The 21,616-nt window shown below is 40.6% G+C and overlaps 2 protein-coding genes across 4 annotated transcripts in view; both read left to right on the top strand.

The window, feature by feature from the left end:
* The window catches only part of LOC119740994 (retinal dehydrogenase 1-like), a 28,589-nt gene extending 25,430 nt beyond the window's left edge, over positions 1 to 3,159 (top strand). For both annotated transcript variants that reach the window (XM_038216540.1, XM_038216539.1), the window contains exons 11-13: positions 322 to 396; positions 701 to 740; positions 1,796 to 3,159. In XM_038216540.1, coding sequence (XP_038072468.1) covers positions 322 to 396; positions 701 to 740; positions 1,796 to 1,828 — 148 coding nt within the window. In that variant the 3' untranslated portion in view covers positions 1,829 to 3,159. The remainder of the gene's footprint in view (positions 1 to 321; positions 397 to 700; positions 741 to 1,795) is intronic.
* Positions 3,160 to 3,883: 724 nt separating this feature from the next.
* Positions 3,884 to 21,533, top strand: LOC119740785 (retinal dehydrogenase 1-like). 2 transcript variants are annotated; one of them, XM_038216208.1, is made up of 14 exons: positions 3,884 to 3,958; positions 8,412 to 8,469; positions 9,035 to 9,139; positions 10,732 to 10,872; positions 11,839 to 11,965; positions 12,652 to 12,842; positions 13,715 to 13,828; positions 14,727 to 14,829; positions 16,467 to 16,651; positions 17,626 to 17,790; positions 19,846 to 20,003; positions 20,184 to 20,258; positions 20,435 to 20,474; positions 21,066 to 21,533. In XM_038216208.1, exons 2-14 carry the CDS (start codon positions 8,440 to 8,442, stop codon positions 21,096 to 21,098), a joined length of 1,467 nt encoding a protein of 488 aa, XP_038072136.1. In that variant the 5' UTR covers positions 3,884 to 3,958; positions 8,412 to 8,439; the 3' UTR covers positions 21,099 to 21,533. The 2 variants fall into 2 exon arrangements, with proteins under 2 accessions (XP_038072136.1, XP_038072135.1); XM_038216207.1 differs by having other exon boundaries at positions 3,891 to 3,973.
* Positions 21,534 to 21,616: the final 83 nt, after the last annotated feature.

Raw genomic sequence — 21,616 nt, 5'->3', positions numbered from 1 at the left:
CCTTACTATCTTTCAACCAAGTATGTTTTTCATCAATAATTTACGCCAGTTACTTTTTGGATAGCTGCAAATGATGGACTCTGGCTTTAATGTGTGTTGTTTCTTGTGTAATGGATATTCTTGAATCATTTGTTGCTATTTTAGCTATTAGGAAAGTTTGAAGGAAATGACACAAATGGAGTTTACAGTAGTGCTGTACGTGGTGCTATGAGAAGACCAATTAAGACTTCAACGTTTTAATCTTTATTCGCTGTTCGTCTTCTGGAGGGTGCTGCAGGGATATAAGTCTTAATTTTGGTTTGTATTTCTATGTCCATGCAGGGTCAACAACTATTCTGGAGGTGGGGCTAATGCTCCCTTCGGTGGGTACAAGATGTCTGGCATTGGACGTGACCTGTGAGTACCTTGCAGTTTGATTATTTCAATAAAATTTCAGTGGGATAAAAGTGTTGCATCACACGTGGTTTGCTTTGTAGTAATCTAGCTCCACATTTATGGCACTGTTCGGCACCGTATGGCGCAGTAACTTTTGGATAAAGGGAACTTAATTTGCAGTAAACCATGAGGGTCACATTTGATTTTTGGTTAAATAAGAAATGCCTATGTTACAGAGGATCATTTTTATTAATTAACTAGAAACATTTTTGGGTTTTTAAAATTCAATTTTGAAATAAAGAAATCATTTTTCTTCTTTCAACAGTGGAGAAGATGCTCTGCATGAGTATTATCAAGTCAAAACTGTGAGTAACATTTAGGGTTTTATCATCAGGTATTTATTTTTAGAAAAGTGAGTAAAAAAATGGCGAGATAAGGCACAATGTATACATTTGAATAAAATGTAGACTTTTACAAACAGTTGTTATTACTAGATAACATGACATTTTAAAGCGTCAAATGATTTGAGGCGTGCAGTCACATCCCCTGAGAAGGGCGAATAATCGCACGCCTCAATCCTTCAGTACACCTCGGCATACATTTACGGCATAATACAGTGGAACGCCGCTATAAGAACATCGCGGGATCCACAGAAAATGTTCATAATAGCGATCATTCGGTATAGCGATTTTAAGCTGCCGGTGCTCCGGTATTTACTTTTCAATAAATGGCGCCCTTCATAACTTCACCGTGCATGCCCCATTAGTTACTGAAAGACGACTTCAAACACGTGCCGACTATTCAATTATGTAATTACACAGTTTTGAGCTAATACTACCTACATCGATGGGTAGCTTTCCCCTTCTATGCCTTGGGGAAATAATAGCCACTTGTCGCTCTTCTGTTGACTGTTTTCAACAACAATGTTTGGTTGGTTTTGTGCACAAAAACCGGGAGCCAAGGACGATGTTTGGTATAGCCGAATGTACAGTATAGCGGTGTTCGGTATAGCGACGTTCCACTGTAATACTTCTGTGAGTTCTTTAAATGGCTTTACTGCAAACCAAGATGAATATTTTTTTAAAAAACTCCAGATTGTACAGTCCCAGTTTGGACCACATAATCACACGCCTAGACAAATCACACGCCTAGAAATATCCACGTGTGCCTTTTTTTCTCACCTCTGTGATATTCAAATCAGAAGGAAAAAAACAATAATTGTCCTCATCCTTATCCTTATCCTTATCAATGTTCTAGATTTTCCTGTAGATGTACCAAAATAATCTCGATTCAATTCAGTAGGAAAGAGACGTTCCACAAATGTTACGGCGTAAACCTCCAACAAGAATTTCTTGTCTGACTTTCTAACAATCTTGTGTGACTTTCTAACAAGAATTTCTTGTTCGACTTTCTGTTGCAGGTCATTGTGAAGGTGCCAGTGAAGAACTCTTAGATCTTCCAATCTTGGACTTCAGATCAGTCCAGTCTTGCAAACATGTAAACGTTTGCCAAACACAAAATGACTGCCATCCAGCACAGTGCGTATTTCTAAGCAATATTTTTTTCACTTATGAAGCCACAGAAATGATTATTGAATTTCCGAGAGCATTTGCCTCAATGAGAATAATTTCAGCCAAATAATCTTGCTTTAGACTTGCTCAGTGCTTCGCCTAGTTATTACATTTTGTTTGAAGTTTTGACGACGTTGATAACTGTTTCTTCATTACTAATGTCTTTAACACCACATGTATACTGTAGAATGCAGCATTTAACTCTCCCAACACGACGCAATTTTATTTTGTCTCTTTTGTTGCAAATAAATTTTATTTTGAAGTTTGATATTTTCTTCAATACCAACTCTTTTAACAAAATTAATAGCTTGCTGTTTTGCTTTATGTACAACAATAATTATAAATTGTGTCTGTTGTTTAACCTTTATAGCAGAATCCATGATTTCCTGTATTGATTCAAGTTTGCCAAATTGTACCTTCTGATACAATAATATATTTTATTTTCAAATTCTCAGTAAGAAATGGTTGAGGAAAAGTAAAAATAAATCTATTTGATTCTTTCAGATAATGGATTTCACGATTGTGCCAGTTGCTCAAACATTTTAATTAGAATTCTCGTATTCTTAATCATTTATATTTTGAAGATTTTGTCACAAGTATAATCATGTAATTTGTAATCGAGAGCTAGTAATGCTCCGTTTGGTTTGATAATAATCAACTGAAATTCTGTGAGACAGAATTGTGATATTTGTATGAAAGTGATTTGTCTAGATCCTAATTAAACTTGAAATAATGTCCCACACTTGCAAATTCGTGACCTAAAAAGAAATAGTCATTGTTGGACCGTTTCAATTATTTCAATATAAACAGACCAGGTTGGTATTATGTAAGCTAATGACTATGTGAACAGTATAAAGATAGATTATAATCTTTGGCCATAGTACATCACAGCATAGTGAAAAATATGCATCAACCTTTTTCCAGTGATATGAAACATTGTGAAGTGGTGATATGTTTGTTCATTTTTAACAAAATTATTTTTTTTTTTAATTATTATATATCCAGCTTCAATCTGTTAAAACAGTTCTATAAAAGCCAAAATATTATGTCTGTTTTGATATAATAGAGATCAGATTGTGAATCGGATGTCGTAACTGATGCTTTTTGAAAGAGTTTGTTATACTTCTCAGAAGAAAAACAGAGAAAAGCAAGAAAACATACATAAATATCTGTAGTTTCATTTTGTTCAATAAACATTTCTTTCAAGGCTAAATTCCGGATGCATGCATGTTCTTCATTGTTTCTCTTAGTGCAATTTTCCCCCATTTTTTTTTCATAGTTTCAATTTTTTGTTAGTACAGTAGGAAAAGTCAACAGGCTCGTAATGGAAAGAGCAGGAATGCTTTTTTTTTTAAATTAAGATCCAAGGTATTGCATCAATAAACCGTTTTTAGCATTGTGGGGCCCAGTTTGAAGGGGGGGGGGAGCACTCTCATTTTCTTGAGGGGTGCTCATGCTCGATGCGTTTTGAGCAAATTTTGAGCTCATTTTTCCTGTCTGAAATTCTGGGCGGGGCACAAGGGAGAAGGGCACAGACCTTGAGTTTGGGAAATATCCTGGTAGCGCATATAATGTAGTTTTGGCTCGTCTCGCATACCAGAGAGCAAGGACAATATTTGTTTGCATTAGTCTAGAATAAATGAATGCACAAGGGGGTGTATGTGGACTGTTTTTTTTTTACAAAAGTTTCAAAATTACGTTAATTCTCTTTTTAAAATTTTGTTGGAATTCTCTTGAATGAACTTTTTTCGAAAAAAGTTATATTACTTCATTAGAAATGCGCTTTATTCGGGGTGGTTCTGGCTGAAATTTATTTTCTGGTGTGATTTTTTTTTGCGCGAAGCAGTATTTTATCGATTCGGAACTGAAAGGCTAAACTTTTGCTCTCGCGCGCTCTCGACCAACAGCGCCCTCATCAGCTCATCAGTCGACAGCTAGCTAGCTGCATGCGCTGCATATGCAGCGCACATGTAAACGACGACAGACAGCATAAACTTTCTGCGATCTTCTTGGTGAGCGAAATTCTGGTAAATTTCACGGGTATTCTGCAATTACTCCATTTCACGTTTTGGTTCGACATTTCAGGGATATGAGTTACCTAACCATGTCAAAATAATGCCTGTGAAATACTTGGGCTAAACATTTTGTGCGAACAGATAAGTTTGGACTTGGAGGTTGGGGGGGGGGGGTGCCAGTGATGTAGTGCCTTGATGCTGGGCCTTGGCCTTAAGGCTGCCTTAAGGCTGGATTTTAGGGCCTTGGCCTTGGCCTCGAGGCTTGAGGGCAAAAGCCTTGGCCTTGGCCTTGGCCTTGAGGGTTCAGGGCCTTGCAATTTTGAGTCAAGGCTCTTCAAGGCCCATAGATTTTTGCATTTTCCAGATAAATCTGTTCGAAGTTTTGCTGTTACCATTTTAATCGTATTACCATGGAGGAGGGAAGCACCCTATAGATTTGTGTGTTGGGCACACTTCCACTTTTGTAGCATCACATTTTGTTACCATTGTAGTAGATTTGCTGCAAAAATATTCCGTACACTTGTGGGGCTTATGAGATGATCACTTTAATTGCATATAACTATGGAATAGCTAGATCTGATTGGTTGTATATGTCTCCCTGATAAGTGCTAAAGATTTGCATGTATCTGTTTTAGATAATGCTGATATTTCTGACCATGTTGGGCCAGCAAATAAAAATTTCCCAAATCAGTTTCTTGGATCCCCCTTTTGTTACACTTGGGAGAATTGTGTGTCAATATAGAAGTAAATCATTATTTTGTTTAGTTAAACCATATTGAAGACCTGAACTTATACTTTAATAGATACAGTGCAGTCATAAAACGGTGTAGGCCTATTCGAGCATGTTGATTGCAATTAAAGAAATGTTGTTCTTCGTAACGAGCAATTCGTGATGATAAGGGTGTATCCAGGGGGGCCAAAAGGGGCCATGCCCCCCCCCCCCCTAAAAAAAAACGAAACCATTTTTTTTTATGTGACGTCGTAATAAAGGCAGGCAATGAGTACACCACCATCTTTTCCTCAAAAAACATCGGTTAAAATGGTCAGAAATTGCCTCAAATCGCACCACAGAGCATCTCGAATCCAAAATTTTTTTCGGGGCCCTTAAGCGGGCCCCGAAGCCCAAGCCGTAATTTTTTGACCCACTTTTTTTTGGGGGGGGGGGGGGACCAAAATTTCTTTGCCCCCCCCCCCCCCAAATTGTGTTCTGGATCCGCCCTTGCGTGATGATGTGTCACTCATTTGACTATACATGTAATTAGTTCTATATCAGTGGTCATTTCATAAAACAGGGCCTTGGCCTTGGCCTTGAGGGTTAAGCCTTGGCCTTGGCCTCGAGGCTTGAGGGTCAAAGCCTTGGCCTTGGCCTTGGCCTTGAGAGTCAAAGCCTTGGCCTTGGCCTTGGCCTTGAGGGTCAAAGCCTTTGCTCAAACACTGGGGGGTGCACATTTGATAGTAGCCCTGTCACGCCCAAACTATCGCATCGGTCCCAACTATAGTTGGGCCTGTCCCAACTATAGTTAGGCCTGTCCCAACTGTAGTTCCACAGTTGGGCTGGCCCAACTATAGTTGGGCCTGTCCCAACTATAGTTGGGACGGTCCCAACTGTAAGTTCCATTGTTGGGCTGGCCCATCTATAGTTGGGCCACTCCGATCTTTTTATTTTGCGGTGTCCCAACTATAGTTTACATTGATGTACAACCATAAAACGTTCCCTACAGCTCTGATACACGTCTGACTTTACTGGGGACCACTGAAATTAGCTATTGATGGGGCAAATCTATAGTTGGGCCACCCCAATCTTTTTATTTTGCGGTCCCAACTATAGTGTACATTGTTGTACGATTATAAAACATTCCCTACACTGCTCTAATACACATCTGACTTTACTGGGGACCAATGAAATGATCTATGGGTGGGGACCATCTGTAGTTGGGCCACCGCAATATTTTTATTTGGCAGTCCCAACTATAGTTTACATTGATGTACGATTATAAAACATTCCCTACAGCTCTGCTTACATGTCCGACTTGGGACCTTTGACATTAGCTATGGGCGGGGGCCCATCTATAGTTGGCCGGCCATGGCAATCTTTGAATTTTGCAAAATGTTGCTGGATAATAAAACCCAGCAGCTGGACAACTCATCCAACTAGGCAGTACCACGTGACCGGCCAGCCTTGCGGCATGCATGCACGACGAATACATGGTGCCAGCGCAGTGGAACATTTAACCCAACAAGATCTATCAAGCATGAAGCATCCGGCACAACTCCAGTCCTAACTAAAGTTGGGCCGACCCAACTGCCGCACTATAGTTGGGACAGTCCCAACTATAGTTGGGACCGATGCGATAGTTGGGGCGTGACAGCCCGACTGCGTCTGGCCGTACAGTACTATCGCAAGCTCTGTAGTACGGCCAGACGCCCGATGCTTCCACAGAGACTGAATTTTGTTGGCCGCCGATGTAGCGATTTTGCTACATCTTTCGATCGCGATTATCTTTTCATCCAGGACACAAATTTCCAAAGTTAAGGTTCGTAGTCGTAGAGCAACTCATACCTTTTCGAAAAAAACGTTGTTTGGTCTCAATATTTTCATCCATCTGGCCACAAGACGAATTTCAGTCATCAGATTCCACAAATATCGTCCCCCATGCGATTCCCCATGCGATTTCAAAATGGCGGCCGCGCTGTAATGTATGCAATATGCAGGCGCGCCCGCGCAAACTCATGAATATGCATAAACAGTCTGTGACGTATGACCTCGTGTTTTTGGACGTGCGTGCGGCGGGGCCGTACGCATCGGGCGTCTGGCCGTACTACAGAGCTTGCGATAGTACTGTACGGCCAGACGCAGTCGGGCTAATTTGATAGGCGCATAACTTAGACCCAACTTATCGCCTTTTTAACATTTGGACAAGGTCTGGCGCTAACTTCGATCTAACTGAATCAAAAATACTCTTTTGTGATCTGCGGTTAGGATGTTGCAACCTGACCCTACTTCAGCGGTTGTCATGGTTGTGTACAACATCTATGGAGAGTCAAGATAATCATCCCATTCACAGATGATATAGGAAGAAAAAAGCAGCGCTAGTTTGCAACATTCTTTCCCGCGGTTACTGTGATTGAGTGAAGGTTCTGGCCGAATTTCGGCTAAATTTGACTGACAGAATATTTGCATACAAAAATGAGTTGCACAGAAAATTCAGCATAATATTTTTTGGTCAGCAGGATAATGTAGATTGGTGTTTCTGAAGGAAAACGGAAAAGATTAGAGAAATGTAGTATTTTACATGGCAGGATGACTGTAATACCATGTTAAAATTCTGCTAATTCCACTTCAACAAGTGTCTGCCAAAATTGTGAAACTGAAAGGGTTTTTTAGGGGGATCTTTAAAAAAAAAAAGCTTTTTCAAACCAAATGTGCTGAAAAAGGGGGGGGGGACTACTTTTCTATCACTTTAAAGAGGTTGAGTGTGCTTCTAAAGTGTAAATAAACTACAAACAAAGTCTAATGTGAAAATAAAACTTGACAAAGTTCTACATTTTTGGGTAAATGTTTATGTGTAGCCTTTGTAGTCCAGTAAATTGGCAACATTTATGGCGCTAGCTAGCACACTGCCAGCATGTTACACAAGTACCCCATTTCGGAAAGATTTCCATATTAACCCTTACCCTACTTGACCCTCCAACGCATGCCAATTGTGCCTCAAGAAAATCTCCTATGTTTTTTGCATGGCCCTCCAATATCTGCCATGTCATTTCAAGGGTAACTGGACAGGCACTCCAATACATGCCACAGAGAACAATGAGAGTCCTCTGATAACAAAGTGAGTGCCCCCAGCTGGTCAGTATCAGGCACCCTCCAGGGCCTCCAACTCCTGCCAATTGGAGCCTTCACTGTTAAGACTTGTTATCTGCCAATAAACTGCAGCTGGAGGGCATTGGCATAACCAACTGACATGCAGTAAACTACCCTCAGAGAGTAAGGGTTATAAGAAGTTCACTAATTTTCTTCTGTATTGACTTACAAGCCCCCAGATAGCAATTTCATGTCATCAAAGTCAATTTGAGCAGTGAGAAAATACAAGCATTTTCTTAGAAAACACTTAGAATTTTTCAGCCCACTCTCAGTCTCATAGGGTTTGTACACAGGGTGTTGAGTGAACTTCTTATATGGAAATTTTTCCCCCATTTCAGACCATGATAGTCCAAAAGTGATCCGGTGTCATATGAAAATCGGGACTGACGTATGAAAATCGGACTAATTTTCCCTTTTATTGGTTAAACTCTCTCACGGTCCCTCTCCTAATTATCTATGCATGAGCATGCGCAATACCACCAATGAGTCCGCATTTCATAAAACTACACCAGAACAATCACCCTGATACTAACAGTAAAGGCCCACCTATAAATAAGTGACTTGTTGAATTTCTTAATTGATTTGCAGGTAAAATCTTTAACAAGCATACATCAAGATGGGACCACCAGAAATCAAATATAAACAGGTATAGTTGCAATACACGAATCGTCTTAACAATAACAAGAATCTCATAAACCCTAAGTCCCTGGGCATTTTCGCTAGAATGCAACCTCAATCCTGCAAAATCCTCCAACTGCCTCCATGTGAAAATTGCATAAAGCCCAGCCAATCTTCCAAAAATCATCTGTTATTTCTTGAATGTGGTCCTTGGACTTGGAGGGGTGACCACTGCCTCGATCTTGCAAAATACTCCAGCGATCACTGTCAATATGTTGATGCCGAGCCAGTGACATCCTGGAGCAGTGCGGAGGATTTCAATTATAATCTATGCCTAAATTTATGCACGGCTGAGTATAAACAACACAAGGTCCGGCCCACAACCTTTACACAGTGCATCCTCCAAAATCAGCCATACAGGGTACATTTTTGCCATATAGCCTCAATCCTGCAAAATCCTCCATTTTGCAAAGATAATATTTGAGGATTTGGGGAGGTTAGTGTTAATCACGTTAATTTTAATAATATTCTCCCAACATGCTGAAATTGTCAAATTCTTGGTTTTTGTCAGTGTTTTAAAATATCTTTTGCAGCTGTTCATCAACAATGAGTTTGTGAACTCCGTGAGTGGTAAAATCTTCCCTACCATCAACCCATCGACAGGGGAGAAGATATGTGACGTACAGGAAGGAGATAAGGCAAGTTGAAATTAATATCAGGTGAACATACAAGTATGAATGTCGGGAACAATCGGCTGCTTTGTTGCCCAAATATTTGTGGCAGTACAATAGCACAATAAAATTAATAATAATAATAATTTGGTTCTTAAAAAGCGCTTCATACCAAAGTTCTTCACAATTATTACCCCTGTTCATCAGACCACGAGGCCATTTTTTCTGCAGCAGCTCGAGAACAGTGCAATCTGGTCTCGCATCATACCTTCAGAGGTACCCATTTGTATACACTCCTTGGTGGAGAGCAGCACCATCGCCTGCCTCCCCCCTCCCCCCCTTAGTGACGGGCCTAGTGGAGAGAGACAATTGTAGTAAAGTGAATTGCCCAAGAATACAATATCATGTCCCCCATCAGCTAGGGCTTGAGCCCAGGCACAACAGCACGAGTAACAACCACGGCTCTCCAAATTCAAGAGTCATCTGGTCTCAAGTCTAGTACTGATTAAATAAAAGGATGGATAACCCTCCTTTTGTTTGATCAGTCACAGACAGTCAAAAGTTCAGTCCTGTTCCCCTGCCATGCCTTTTGTACAGGCTAATCACCAACAGTCAGATCATATTTCTTGTAGGCACTGTGACAGTCAAATTCCATCAACAGACAAAAGCAGGTGACTGGTAGGCACAGCTGGCGTATCAATCACCTGCAGTCAAAGCATGGCTATAATCAGGTTTCATAACAGTCACAGCCAGTCAATCCTGCTTTATGAAGGCAGGAAGCACTCAACTGTTAAAAACAGTCACTTGGTTTATTTTGACTGCTGGACCGGGCTTGTCGAAATTGCCAGCCAAAGTTTTAACAAGCTAGTCAGACATGTGACACTCATGTCGTCACCGTTTTGACAAAGTGACACATCTGTGCACACAGATGCAAAACCGAGTTTTGAGAAAATTGCGTTTGAAGTTGGTGGATTTTTCAGTTTGCATTTTTGTGTACATTTCTCCCCCAGAATTGAAAAATGTATAACTGAGACAATAGCACAGGAGTTAAATAGCCAAAAACAATTCTCTCTGTTCATAAAAGCATGTTGAATTAGAAGATATTAATTACTAAAGATATCCGTCACTTCGTCAAAACGGAAAATCTACTTCTTCACAAAAATGAGGCATGTTTTTGTACACAGCGCGTGCACGTATATAAAATTGATATATTTTAGAACGCAGATATGTCACTTCGTCAAAACGCAAATCTTGGAGGCTTCATATTTCTAAATATAGCACACATGTAAAATCAATGAGACTAAGTGACACATCGAGATCCGTCACTTCGTCAAAACGAAAAATTTATTGTGTATCACTGTCAACACTTTGTGCAATTAGCGTAATTAACGAACGATGGAATGGTGTGTCTTGAAATTTGGTAATCATGTAGAGGACATCATAAAATGTTAGGATATTCAAAAATCTCAGATTTCAGAAAATCTGGGTTTTGGACGGATGTGTCACTTCGTCAAAACGGTGACGATGTGTACATCCAGAGGGGTGGCTACAGTAACAGTCTTGATAATGACTTTTGATCTTTTACTATCATTATGCTATTGTACGTGTATTGTATGCAGGCTGACGTGGATATTGCTGTGAATGCTGCAAAAGACGCCTTTAAACTCGGGTCACCATGGCGATCAATGGATGCATCCAAGAGGGCATTTTACTTATTGAAGTTGGCTGAACTGTTGAAACGGGATAAGGAGTACCTTGCTGTAAGTAAGAGGGCCATCTTGGGGGAAAAAATGAACAAATGAATCCAAAACGGTGATTAGGCTAGGAATAAAAAGTCTGCATGCATGCGATGTGATTGGTTCAAGGAATTGTGTCATCAGGGTTTATCACAAATGGGCAAGTTTGGTTGCTACCCTTGAAATCAAGCACTTTTTCTGTATTTCCTGGGTTTGCAGCATTGTTTATGTTGCTAGCATCGTGACTTGGGGTGTGATCCCTGGCCATATGGGTTTATGGCTTCTGCTTCTATCTGGAACATAATGGGAAAACGCCGACATATTGCTGGATAGCTCAGTGGGTTGAGCACCTGAACAGTAATCCAGAAGTCGCAGGTTCAAACCCCGCTTCAGTCAATTTCTTTGTTCACATTTATCTTTGTTGTGTATGTATGTATTTATGTATGAATGCACATTTGACAATTTTTAGAGGAAATTGTATACAAATCCATGTTAATACTAGAAAGCACTCAGAGAGCGCAAACTTCCGCTGAGGATAAACAATTCCCCGACCTATTGTCAGTTCATTCACAGAGCGCAAACCTCCGCCAAGGCTAACCGACTCCCCGTCGTATTGTCAGTACACCCAAAAGAAATACTCGCATGAATGGTGAAGAATCCTTTAAAAAAATCCTGGATCCAGACCCAGATCCGGATCACTTCCAAAATCTAATCGATTTGTACTTGTACCAAGGACCACCCCTAAAAGAAATCTCATGCAAATCCGTACGTAATTTTTGAGTTATCTTGTTAACAGACAAACCAAGCAACCAACAAACATCGATGCAACCTCCTTGGTGGAGGTAACAATGCAATAGTTACAAGATTGGTTATTCATTTTTATTGTCATTAATAACTCGCTGTATCATTTTTTTATGTGCCCTGCTTTTTCTGAACATGATTGTTCACAACTATCGTAATCCTATTCCTTGTTTTTCTATATCACTCCAGTCCTTAGAAACATTGGATAACGGATTGATTATTGCAGGCAGCCGATCCTGTGTCGACCGTGCCGTCGGATTACTGCACTACTATGCTGGATGGGCCGACAAAATTACTGGAAAGACCATTCCTATTGGTAAGAAAACTCAGTTCTTAATATTTAAAGGCTGAATATCGCAACTACAGGGTGAGTAAAAAAAAAAGCAGAACCCAAACCCCAAAAATTATATTTCATATTTTAAAAATTATGAAGCACTTATCATAATAATGAAAGGAAAGCAATTTTGTAAGCTACTTTTAGAAAAAAAAAATACTGAAATCTGTTCAAAGAATATCACCATTTAAAACCTCAGTTTAAAAGTTAAACATATTCAACCAAGTCCTTTTGAAGGCCCGTCTTTAAAAAAAAAAGTGCATTTTATAAATCATATTGTTTGCCTAACCAGGGTTGTTAATAAGATATTGTGCACTACAGTTGTTGACAGTTATTGAAACAAGTATTCTCTGTCATTTTCTTTGTTGTTCCAAACAGTCAGAATACACAAAATACTGGGTTTTTTTTGACGAAACAGGTTTTAGGGTCACTGCGTTTAAATGGTGATATTCTTTGAACGGATTGAGCAATTTCAGTAATTTTTTCATCTAAAAGTATCTTATGAAATTGGCTTTCCTGTCATTATTATGTTTGGTGCTTCATATTTTTTCAATATGAAATATATTTTATGGATTTGAGTTCCGCTTTTTTGAGTTACCCTGTATTTCCAGGTAGTAGTGCCATATAAAGATTTTAGTATTCTGTGACGTTCTCATTTTCTTCCACAGATGGCAGCTTTTTTTGTTACACTCGTTACGAGCCTAAGGGCGTGGTTGCAGCTGTTACGCCTTGGAATGCCCCTATTGTAGTGATGGCTCGTAAGATGGCTACTGCCTTAGCATGTGGGAATACCGTGGTGCTGAAGCCTGCTGAACAGACGCCTCTGACTGCACTGTACCTTGCGTCTTTAATCAAGGAGGTAACTTAAGACTGATTTTTTTTCTTCTGTTTTTCCTCCTGCACTAGTTGTGTAGAGCTAGTCAGGGGTGAGACTGGGGGGGGGGGGGAATGGTAAATCCACGAAATAATCAGTCGAAGGTTCCTGGAGCACTGTAGGGTCTGTAGTTTACATAATTGTATTGCCTAAAGGCACCCCTTAAAATAACCATATGTTTTGTTCATAGATATAATTAGGTACAAACACCTTTACTTAGCCCTCCCCCCCCCCCCCGGCACACCCTCAGACGTCCCCCCGGCAGTAACCTCTTTTGATCCGCCCTTAGGTGAAACCTCCGGGATTCCAAATTTCAAAAGGGGATTCTTTAAAATTCCTGAAATCAGGAAAAATACAAACCAAAAAATCCTGGTATCAGGGAAAATATTGAAATCAGGAAAAATACAAAAAAAAAATCATGAAATTAGGGAAAATAAAGATAAAAAATCCTGACATCAGGAAAAATCCTGAACCAAAAAATCACGAAATGTGGAAAAATCCGTCAAACATATTACCCCTGCATGAATGCGCATCAAATCTGACACTGTATGTGTACAGTAGTTTGAATATAATAGGGCTTCCGGCATACTGAAGTTGAAAGTCTTGTACCTGGAAGTTTAGGATTAAGTTATGTCACAGAGCTACATGTATAAAAAGATAGCTTCACGTTAGTGCTTGGTGACCCAGTCAGTCAATGACTCACTATAGTTGGTCAAAGGACATAGGCTGCCCTTTGAGACCAGCAAAAAATGGTGTCTGTCCTTCAGAAAGAAGCTGCCCCCTTCATGCACAATAGTTTCTCTTGAGTTAGAAGCACACTCTTTATTTTATCTCTTTGAATATTGTTTCATTATTAGGCTGGTTTCCCGCCTGGAGTAGTCAATGTAGTGCCTGGCTACGGACCCACTGCTGGTGCCGCATTATCAGAGCATATGGATGTTGATGTCATCACATTTACCGGATCTGTAGAGGTGAGGCTAGTAGTTTGTTTTGTGCTGATAAAGAGTCAGAAACAGACCACATTTTGAGACAGTTTTTGTCCCTCATGATCTCAACAAGAACTCCACTTCTAATTGCATTGGCATGTTTGGATGCTAACAAGATTCTACATCTTTTTTTAAGATTGCACAAAGAAGTTGACTGGAGCGGGGTTTGAACCTGTGACCTCCAGACGGCCGTTCCGGTGCTCTAATAACTGAGCTATCCAGTCCTATGTTGGCAGTTCCCCATTTTGTCAATGCCTTTGTTCAAGGGGCGCTAGTCAGAAGCCATAAACCCATTTATGCCTTGTAGCCAGGGGTCACGCCCAAAGTCACGATGCTAGCAACATTAGCAATGCTGCAAACCAGGGAATGGGATCATCCAGAAAGGATATGGCTTAGGTAGAGCACCGGGAACAGTAGTCCGGCAGTCGCAGATTCAAACCCTACTTCAGTCAATTTTTTTCTTCAATCTTGAAATAGTTATCATGAACCTATGTCAGTTTCAATATGTAGTTTCTTTGAAGATTTTCGTATCAAAAGATTTTACATGGGTTCTATCAGCTACATTCACAAGGACCCCCTCACCGGCAAACAAAGTACAGTTGGGGGTGACCGACAGACGCCATCTTGGTTGACTGCAATTTTGCCGCGACGCGTGGCCGTACCAATGCGTGTACATAGTACAAATCCCCTGGTGCGTCACACACAAGGAACGGTGCGTGTTAACCAGTTAAATGTCCGGCCCATGAGACATCGTTGCTAGGTAAAAGGGTGCCCTCTTTCGTTGGTGCACAGAGCTCATAATGCAACTTAATTACAGATTTTCATAATAAGTTGCCAAATTTCTTGAATGAATTTGTTTGTTTGCTTGTTTGTTTTTTGGCAGGTTGGTAAGTTGATCCAGCAAGCCTCCGGTAAGAGTAACCTGAAGCATGTTTGCCTGGAGCTGGGGGGCAAGAGTCCCAATGTCGTCTTTGCTGATGCCGACTGTAAGTTCTGTCATTTATCTTTTTTAATCTGGTGTTAGGGCCAAGGCTTTTCCAAAATCCAAATGCCAGGTCGGTCAAATCTTTATAATCTACCTAAAAAATGTGATAAGGTCCAAGGTCTTACATAACAGATTGAAGTCACAATCAGTTCAGTTGTTACTGTCCAGTAATCCTTAAAGTCCTGTACTAGATATCCCAGATTACGATTTCAGTGGTATTTTAAACCTGCTTTGTCATGATGATACTTCAAAATTCTGAAAAGCATATTATATTCAAGGGGAATTCAACAGAATCGTAAACCCTCAATGCCAAAACTTAAAAAAAATGCCACAAATGCCACAAATGAAACATGTATATCATTTTGGAGATTATGATCTGTATTTTACAGAAATGTAATTTAGTTCTAACAATGTTCAACAGTCGAACTGTTACTTTTAAGTGAAACATTAAATAATGAGTACAAAAAAAATTCCATTTTTCTGAGTACGTCCAACACTATGGTATTTCGAGCCGATTTCTACTACACCAAAAAGAATTTGATGAATAAATTCTTGTTTGAATCATTGTAGTAACTAACTGATAGTTTTTATCAGAATTAAAGTAGAGTTTATGATAAGAACTATCACTATAAATGCACATTGTTGTAGAAAGCTAGCAAGTACAGCATTTTAAATAGCTACTTTTCGAGATTTCATATCATAGTTGTATATTCATGGACATAATTTTGTGGATGAACTTTATGAAGAAATTTTAGTTATAAATTAAAAGGTTTATCTGAACCGCAGTTTTAGACGAAATTATGTCATATCCCATGTTTTGAGCGATCACAGCCATGATTAATATCAGACACAGGTCTGACATGCAGTGAATCACATTACATCTACAGGCGTGGGCGTTATTACGTCAGCCGGTAAACAAATCTATTCATTTGCACACAGGTTTTCATCGGTTGCGATGAGTTACCATTTAACACTCCAGACTCAAAAACTGTGATTTCAGTTTTAAGTAAATAAGTCTGGGAACTAAACAAGGCAAATTTAGGGGCTAGACGTTGTTATGGTTTGATACGCGATAACCTGCGGCTGCGATAACTCGCTGCCGCGAGAGGGGGTTATCACGATCAACCATATCGCCCACGAACTGTCAGTAACAATGTCTAGGCCAATTCGTATTGGTTGTGTAATGCGCCTTTTGGTTGTGTTTGGCCTAATATATGCAGCGCGCAATAAAAAAAAAATCATAGTAATTCCGAAGCATTTCTTCCAGTAATATAAAAGATGCAGCAAGACTTTTGTGCAACTACACTGGTCAGCGTGTTTTTGTGTGTAGTATGTGTGGGACTGAAAATGGACCGTAATAGCCTGCAGAATTCGCGCATGCGCACTAGTTTCCCCCATTTTTTGGGGCCTAGACATTGTTACTTGATATGGTTGGTCATGATAGCGCCCTCTCTCGGCGGCGGGGTATCGCTGCGGTGGATTATCGCGTATCAAACAATAGCAACGGCTGGCCCCTAGATTAGACAAGGCAATGTAAGAAGCTCCTGGATATCCGCACCCACCTTTAAGGGCCTCGTAGAGTGGTTTATCAGAAGCTTGCCTGATTTATTTTGTAACTTTTTTCCTTTCTTTTGACAGTGGACTACGCAGTTGAGACCAGTCACAGAGCCTTGTTCACACATTCAGGCCAGATCTGTATCGCAGGGTCTAGAACGTTCGTCCAGGAAGACATCTACGATGAGTTTGTTAAGAAGAGCACCGAGCGAGCAAAGAAGAGGGTCGTTGGAGATCCTTACAATGACAAGTCCGAGTCCGGCCCTGTGGTAAGTGCCTCAAATATCGCAAACTCCTTGTTTGAGAGACAGTCTGTTTAACCAGTTCATGCCAGAGGACGTATTAACATAATCTGGCCATGTATTTTCACAGGGGTGGGCGACGGGTTAAATCATCAAGCTTTTTCCTGGTTTCCTACCCATTGGTAGTCCGTCGTGTCCGACGATAACAGTGGACGTGTATAAACATCAGTGGTTCCCATTGATATTGTACCCACCGTGTTTCAAACTTGAACTTGGCCATTGTAAATGGCCAGTTGTCGTAGAAAATATCGCTCCGTGGCAGGGCCTCGAAGTATTGCAACATATGAAGTTACGGTGAAAAGTATCATACAAATATTGTACAAATGACTCTCAAGAGTAAGTATTTGTGGTGTTTGACTAACTTTTAAAATTTAGCCTTTTTATTTTGGGGATTTTTTTCTTAAAAAAATATTAATTTTTCGGCCAATACAATCCCAGCAGCAAGTGGTTAAAGTGGTTGTTGATACAACCATGAATGCCTCATCGCATCTTAACTGTTTGATTGAAAATTGAAGCAAATCAGGCTAAATTTTCAGAACAAAACTAGCACGCATTGTTGCTTTCGAAGTTGCTTGGCGCGTTCAATAGTGCGATACGTCATTTCCTGCATACCTTCAACGGTGCAGGTAATTTGGGGTTTTGGGTAAACAGTGATTCCCAATGCTGGTATACGTATTGCACTATTGAACGTGCCCCAGATCCCATTCAAATGGTCAAAGCTTGTCAGTGTAAAAATCCAGCACATTCGTTTGCTAGAATTTGACAGATTAGGGAGCTACTATAAAATTGCACAGGATGTCATGTTCCAATTTGAAGTGGATGGACGAACAAATTGATTGATTTACTTCGGAATTGAAATTTGGGAGATTCCAGAGAATATTTTGAAAAGTGGCTTAATTTAATATTAATTCTGATATTATGTTTTGCTTTGGAAATGCTAGATTGATGAGGTTCAGGTGACAAGGATTCTTGGGATGATTGAGAGCGGTAAGGAGGAGGGTGCCAAGTTACAGTGTGGAGGGATTCGTACAGATTGTAAAGGCAACTTCATCGAGTCCACCGTCTTCTCTGATGTGACCGATGACATGAAAATCGCTAGAGAAGAGGTGAGAGAGTTGCAATAACTCAACACACTGCAGTCCAAACTTGAAGTTTGTAAGGTAGTCTTATTTGTACAAAAGCCATTTCTGAACTGAAAGTCCGTCACAACAAGCCAATATTGCCCCTCAGGCCGGCAATTCTCTCCGGTTTCAGTGACACGAAACGACTGAGAATATTTCTATTCCCCCCTGGATGGGATGCTAGTCCACCCCAGGTTCCTCAGCTAATGCCGGTACCCATTTATACTCCTGGGTGGAGAGAGGCAAGTGGGGATGAAGCATAGAGCTATATTAAATTACTAGAGCGCTAACTCGTCATTCTGCGCGCGGAGACGCTTTGAAGCCGTCCTGGGTGCAGACATTTTGAATTCATGTGCGTGTTTGTAGAACATAATGAAATTAGATGGATTGAATTTTGAAAGTGTTCTCTACATGCAACGCGCAAGTACAACATATGCAAACAACTTAAGCGTGTCATTGACGGTTCAAAAAAACGTGACGGCAAAAAGCATCTGCAGCGAATACGCGCACTGCGTTGCGCTGTTTGCGAAGAGCAAAATGACACGCTCATTTGCTGATCTAGCGTTTCGGTTTTGGGCGTATTGGCTTCGATAACGCACCGGTATGGAATACAAACGCAGATATTCAAATAGCCGTACAAAAGCTGTACAAAATTTCTAGTCTCCATAGGTTTGTGCACAAACATGGATGCGCCCAGCAGGCATTACTTTGTACACGAAGTTAGCGCTCTAGTAATTTAATATAGCTCTATGGGATGAAGTGACTTCCCGAAGGACACAACATATGGCTAACAGCTGGATCTGAACCTCTGACCCTCTGATCATGAGTCACAAACCCTAACCACTTGGCCACACTCCCCGCAAGGGCAAAGGGTAGGCACTATGTCTAGGAGGGAGAGGCTTACTTGTAACTTCAATCTCAGGAACCCTTTCACATTAGCAAGAATCCAACAAAGCTTCTACATGGATCTGGCTCTCAACACATGTAAAATCCAACCCTGGTCTGGACCAGGGTTAAAAGATTCTACCTGGGTAGAAAACCTCAAATCTACAGCCAACCAGTGTACACACCCTTGTAAAGGCCTTTTAACACTAGACAAACCTCGGGGTTGACACAGGGTTGGAAACATGCGATGTTTCACACTTCAAAAATTTTCAACCCTGCGTCAACCCTGAGCTGATTGAGTTCTCCTGGGTTGAACTCAACCCTGCTCCAGACCAGGCTAGAGATTTTCAACCTTGTTTGAAAGTCTCGCCAGGGTTCAAAACAAAAGTAACTGAGCGAAATGAATTTGGTTTGTACGAAACAAGTGTGGACACGATGTGGGGTTGGAAAATCAAGAACTCGACCCGGGGCGGCACTGGGTTTGCCCAGGGTCGAGTTTAACCCGGGTTGATATGAGATCTAGTGAGAAAAGGCCTTAGTGTGAATGGTACGCCTCCCCTACCCATGTTTGATGGGACTCGATTCGGCTTTCGGTTGACCCATGTTGATTTCAACACGGGTAGGGCAGTTGATGGTGTGAAAAGGCCTACAAGTCTCAAATACGGCCATCTCTGTAGGAGAACTGCCACTGCGTATTTTACGCAGTCAAGCATGCATTGCACAGTCTTGAAAATGTTCTAAACATGCGCGCTTGTTGCTCGAAAGTATACCTCCCATAGATTACTGAAACATGACATCAGCAGTCATTGTTCTGGTTCACACAGTCGTTTTTTGCTATGCTTCCGAGGATTGGCTTTGTGTTTTCCTTTGTCCCTGTAATATAACACTCTCCCATAGACTAAGCACACAAACCTGCGTTCGAGGACAATAGGCACCTTCCTTCGAGGATCAATGGCCCCTTTGTGCTCATTTTGTTGTCTGTCCTCAGGCGTAATGCCATGCAGGAACACTCTGGTTTGCGCGCTGATGTTTTCACACACTTAATCTGTGCGCATGGAACAGAAAATGCCGCGCACTTCGGTACTCTATTGCGGTATGCATCTTTGTTTCCAGAGACAGCAACTTGACATCTTGCTTCATTCCTTGACTCTGCAGATCTTTGGCCCCGTGCAGCAGATACTGAAGTTCAAGACACTGGATGAAGTGATTGAACGGGCCAACAATACATCCTATGGCCTAGCCGCAGCCGTGATCACTAAAGACATTGATAAGGCTCTGACTATGGCTAACAGTGTGCGAGCTGGAGTGGTATGGTAAGTTTTTTGTAATATAGTCATTTTCCAAATAATTGTACTTATTTTACAAAACGATTCAAGCATTCCTTCTGTATCAGCCAGCATTACGAAAGTTTAGGTTAATTTCTATGTGTTTTTGTGCAAGTTGATTGAAAGCAAAAGTAGAAATAAATATTACCTGGTTATTTCTGATGACAGGGTCAATACCTACAGCGTTCTGGATCCTAGGGCCCCGTTTGGTGGCTACAAAATGTCGGGCATTGGCAGAGAAGGGTATGTTATCTTCAAAAATTTCTCTTCTTTACATTTAATGTTAAAATTTCTGAGTTTGCCCAAAATAAGGCTTTTAGTACAATTTTGTTTTCAATTTCGCCTAATCATGTTCCAGCAAGGTTTAACATTTCACTTTTACTTTCATATTTTAACATTTTTTTGTTTTGCTCTTACAGAGGTGAGGAGTCACTTCTAGAATTCAGTGAGATTAAAACGGTAAGTTACTCATTTGATTCCTTCAATTTCCTTCAATTTCAATAGAATTCCTGTAAATGCAGACAAAAGTCTTTTGACTATAGTTAAAGTTTTGTTTCGAAGGCAATCAAACCATTTAGTGTTTATGAGAATTGCTACACTACAATTCGGGCAATTCATAATACAGCGCGCCACCAAGAGTTTGCCACAGAGTTCATTTTTCCCAGTGCATTGTGGGAGATGGTCGGGACATTTGAAATCGTTAATTTTTCCAGCCAGTAGATTCGTAAGTGTATGATTCGAGTATAGGTTTGCCCTTTTCTTTTCTTTTTATCAATATTGTGTTTTTTATTAGGCGGCAGAATGCTATGCCCCAATCTATAACAAATTAGCTCAAGTTGTCTACCGACACTCGTTCAAATGGGCCATGTTTTGTCGACCGTAAACTTGAAAAATTGACTCTCCATGGCAAGCTCTTGGTAGACACTGCTTTGTGAATCGCCCGAATTAACAACCCCTCAACAATTTATGAAATTAGAGTCTGTTTTTTTTCTTTGGTAGTATTTTTATGTGATTATAATGATATTCTCATCTGTGTGAAATTTGTTTAAGGTTGTCATCAAGATTCCGCAGAAGAATTCCTAGACTGTAGTGACTCAAGAAGACAACTATAGGACGACAATCAAATCAACCTTGCCCTGGAAAAGGTTTTAAAGAGTGTATTCCTCTGTGATGTTGATTAATTTTATGATAATTTTGAAAATGTTCACATGAAGCTCTTGGTAGAGCGCGTAAGTCTCACGAGTCCACGTTCACTTTTTATGTGAATCTCTTGGTGCCAAACACTTTCTAGTCACAGACCCTGTGTTTGAATTTACCCACTTGAGCGATTGAATGGAAGTTGAGGTCATCAACTACACGTATGATTTAATAATAGTCTTCAATTTGTAATATTTTCAGTATGTTTTACATTGCAATGCTTTCTTATGACATACCCATTTATTGCCATTGATTGGATGGGCCCAGTCAGGACACAAAACATATGCAAAAAAAGGACGTTTCACATGTTGTAGATCCTATCCGCTCCGTTCACAAGTACCCCCTCACCGGCAAAGGAAGTACAGTTGGGGGTGACCGACCGACGCCATCTTGCCTGATTGCAA

Source organism: Patiria miniata, unplaced genomic scaffold (assembly GCF_015706575.1).
Source record: "Patiria miniata isolate m_02_andy unplaced genomic scaffold, ASM1570657v1 HiC_scaffold_5, whole genome shotgun sequence".
NCBI classification, from domain to species: Eukaryota; Metazoa; Echinodermata; class Asteroidea; order Valvatida; family Asterinidae; genus Patiria; species Patiria miniata.
This window is presented reverse-complemented; position numbering and strand designations above follow the sequence as displayed.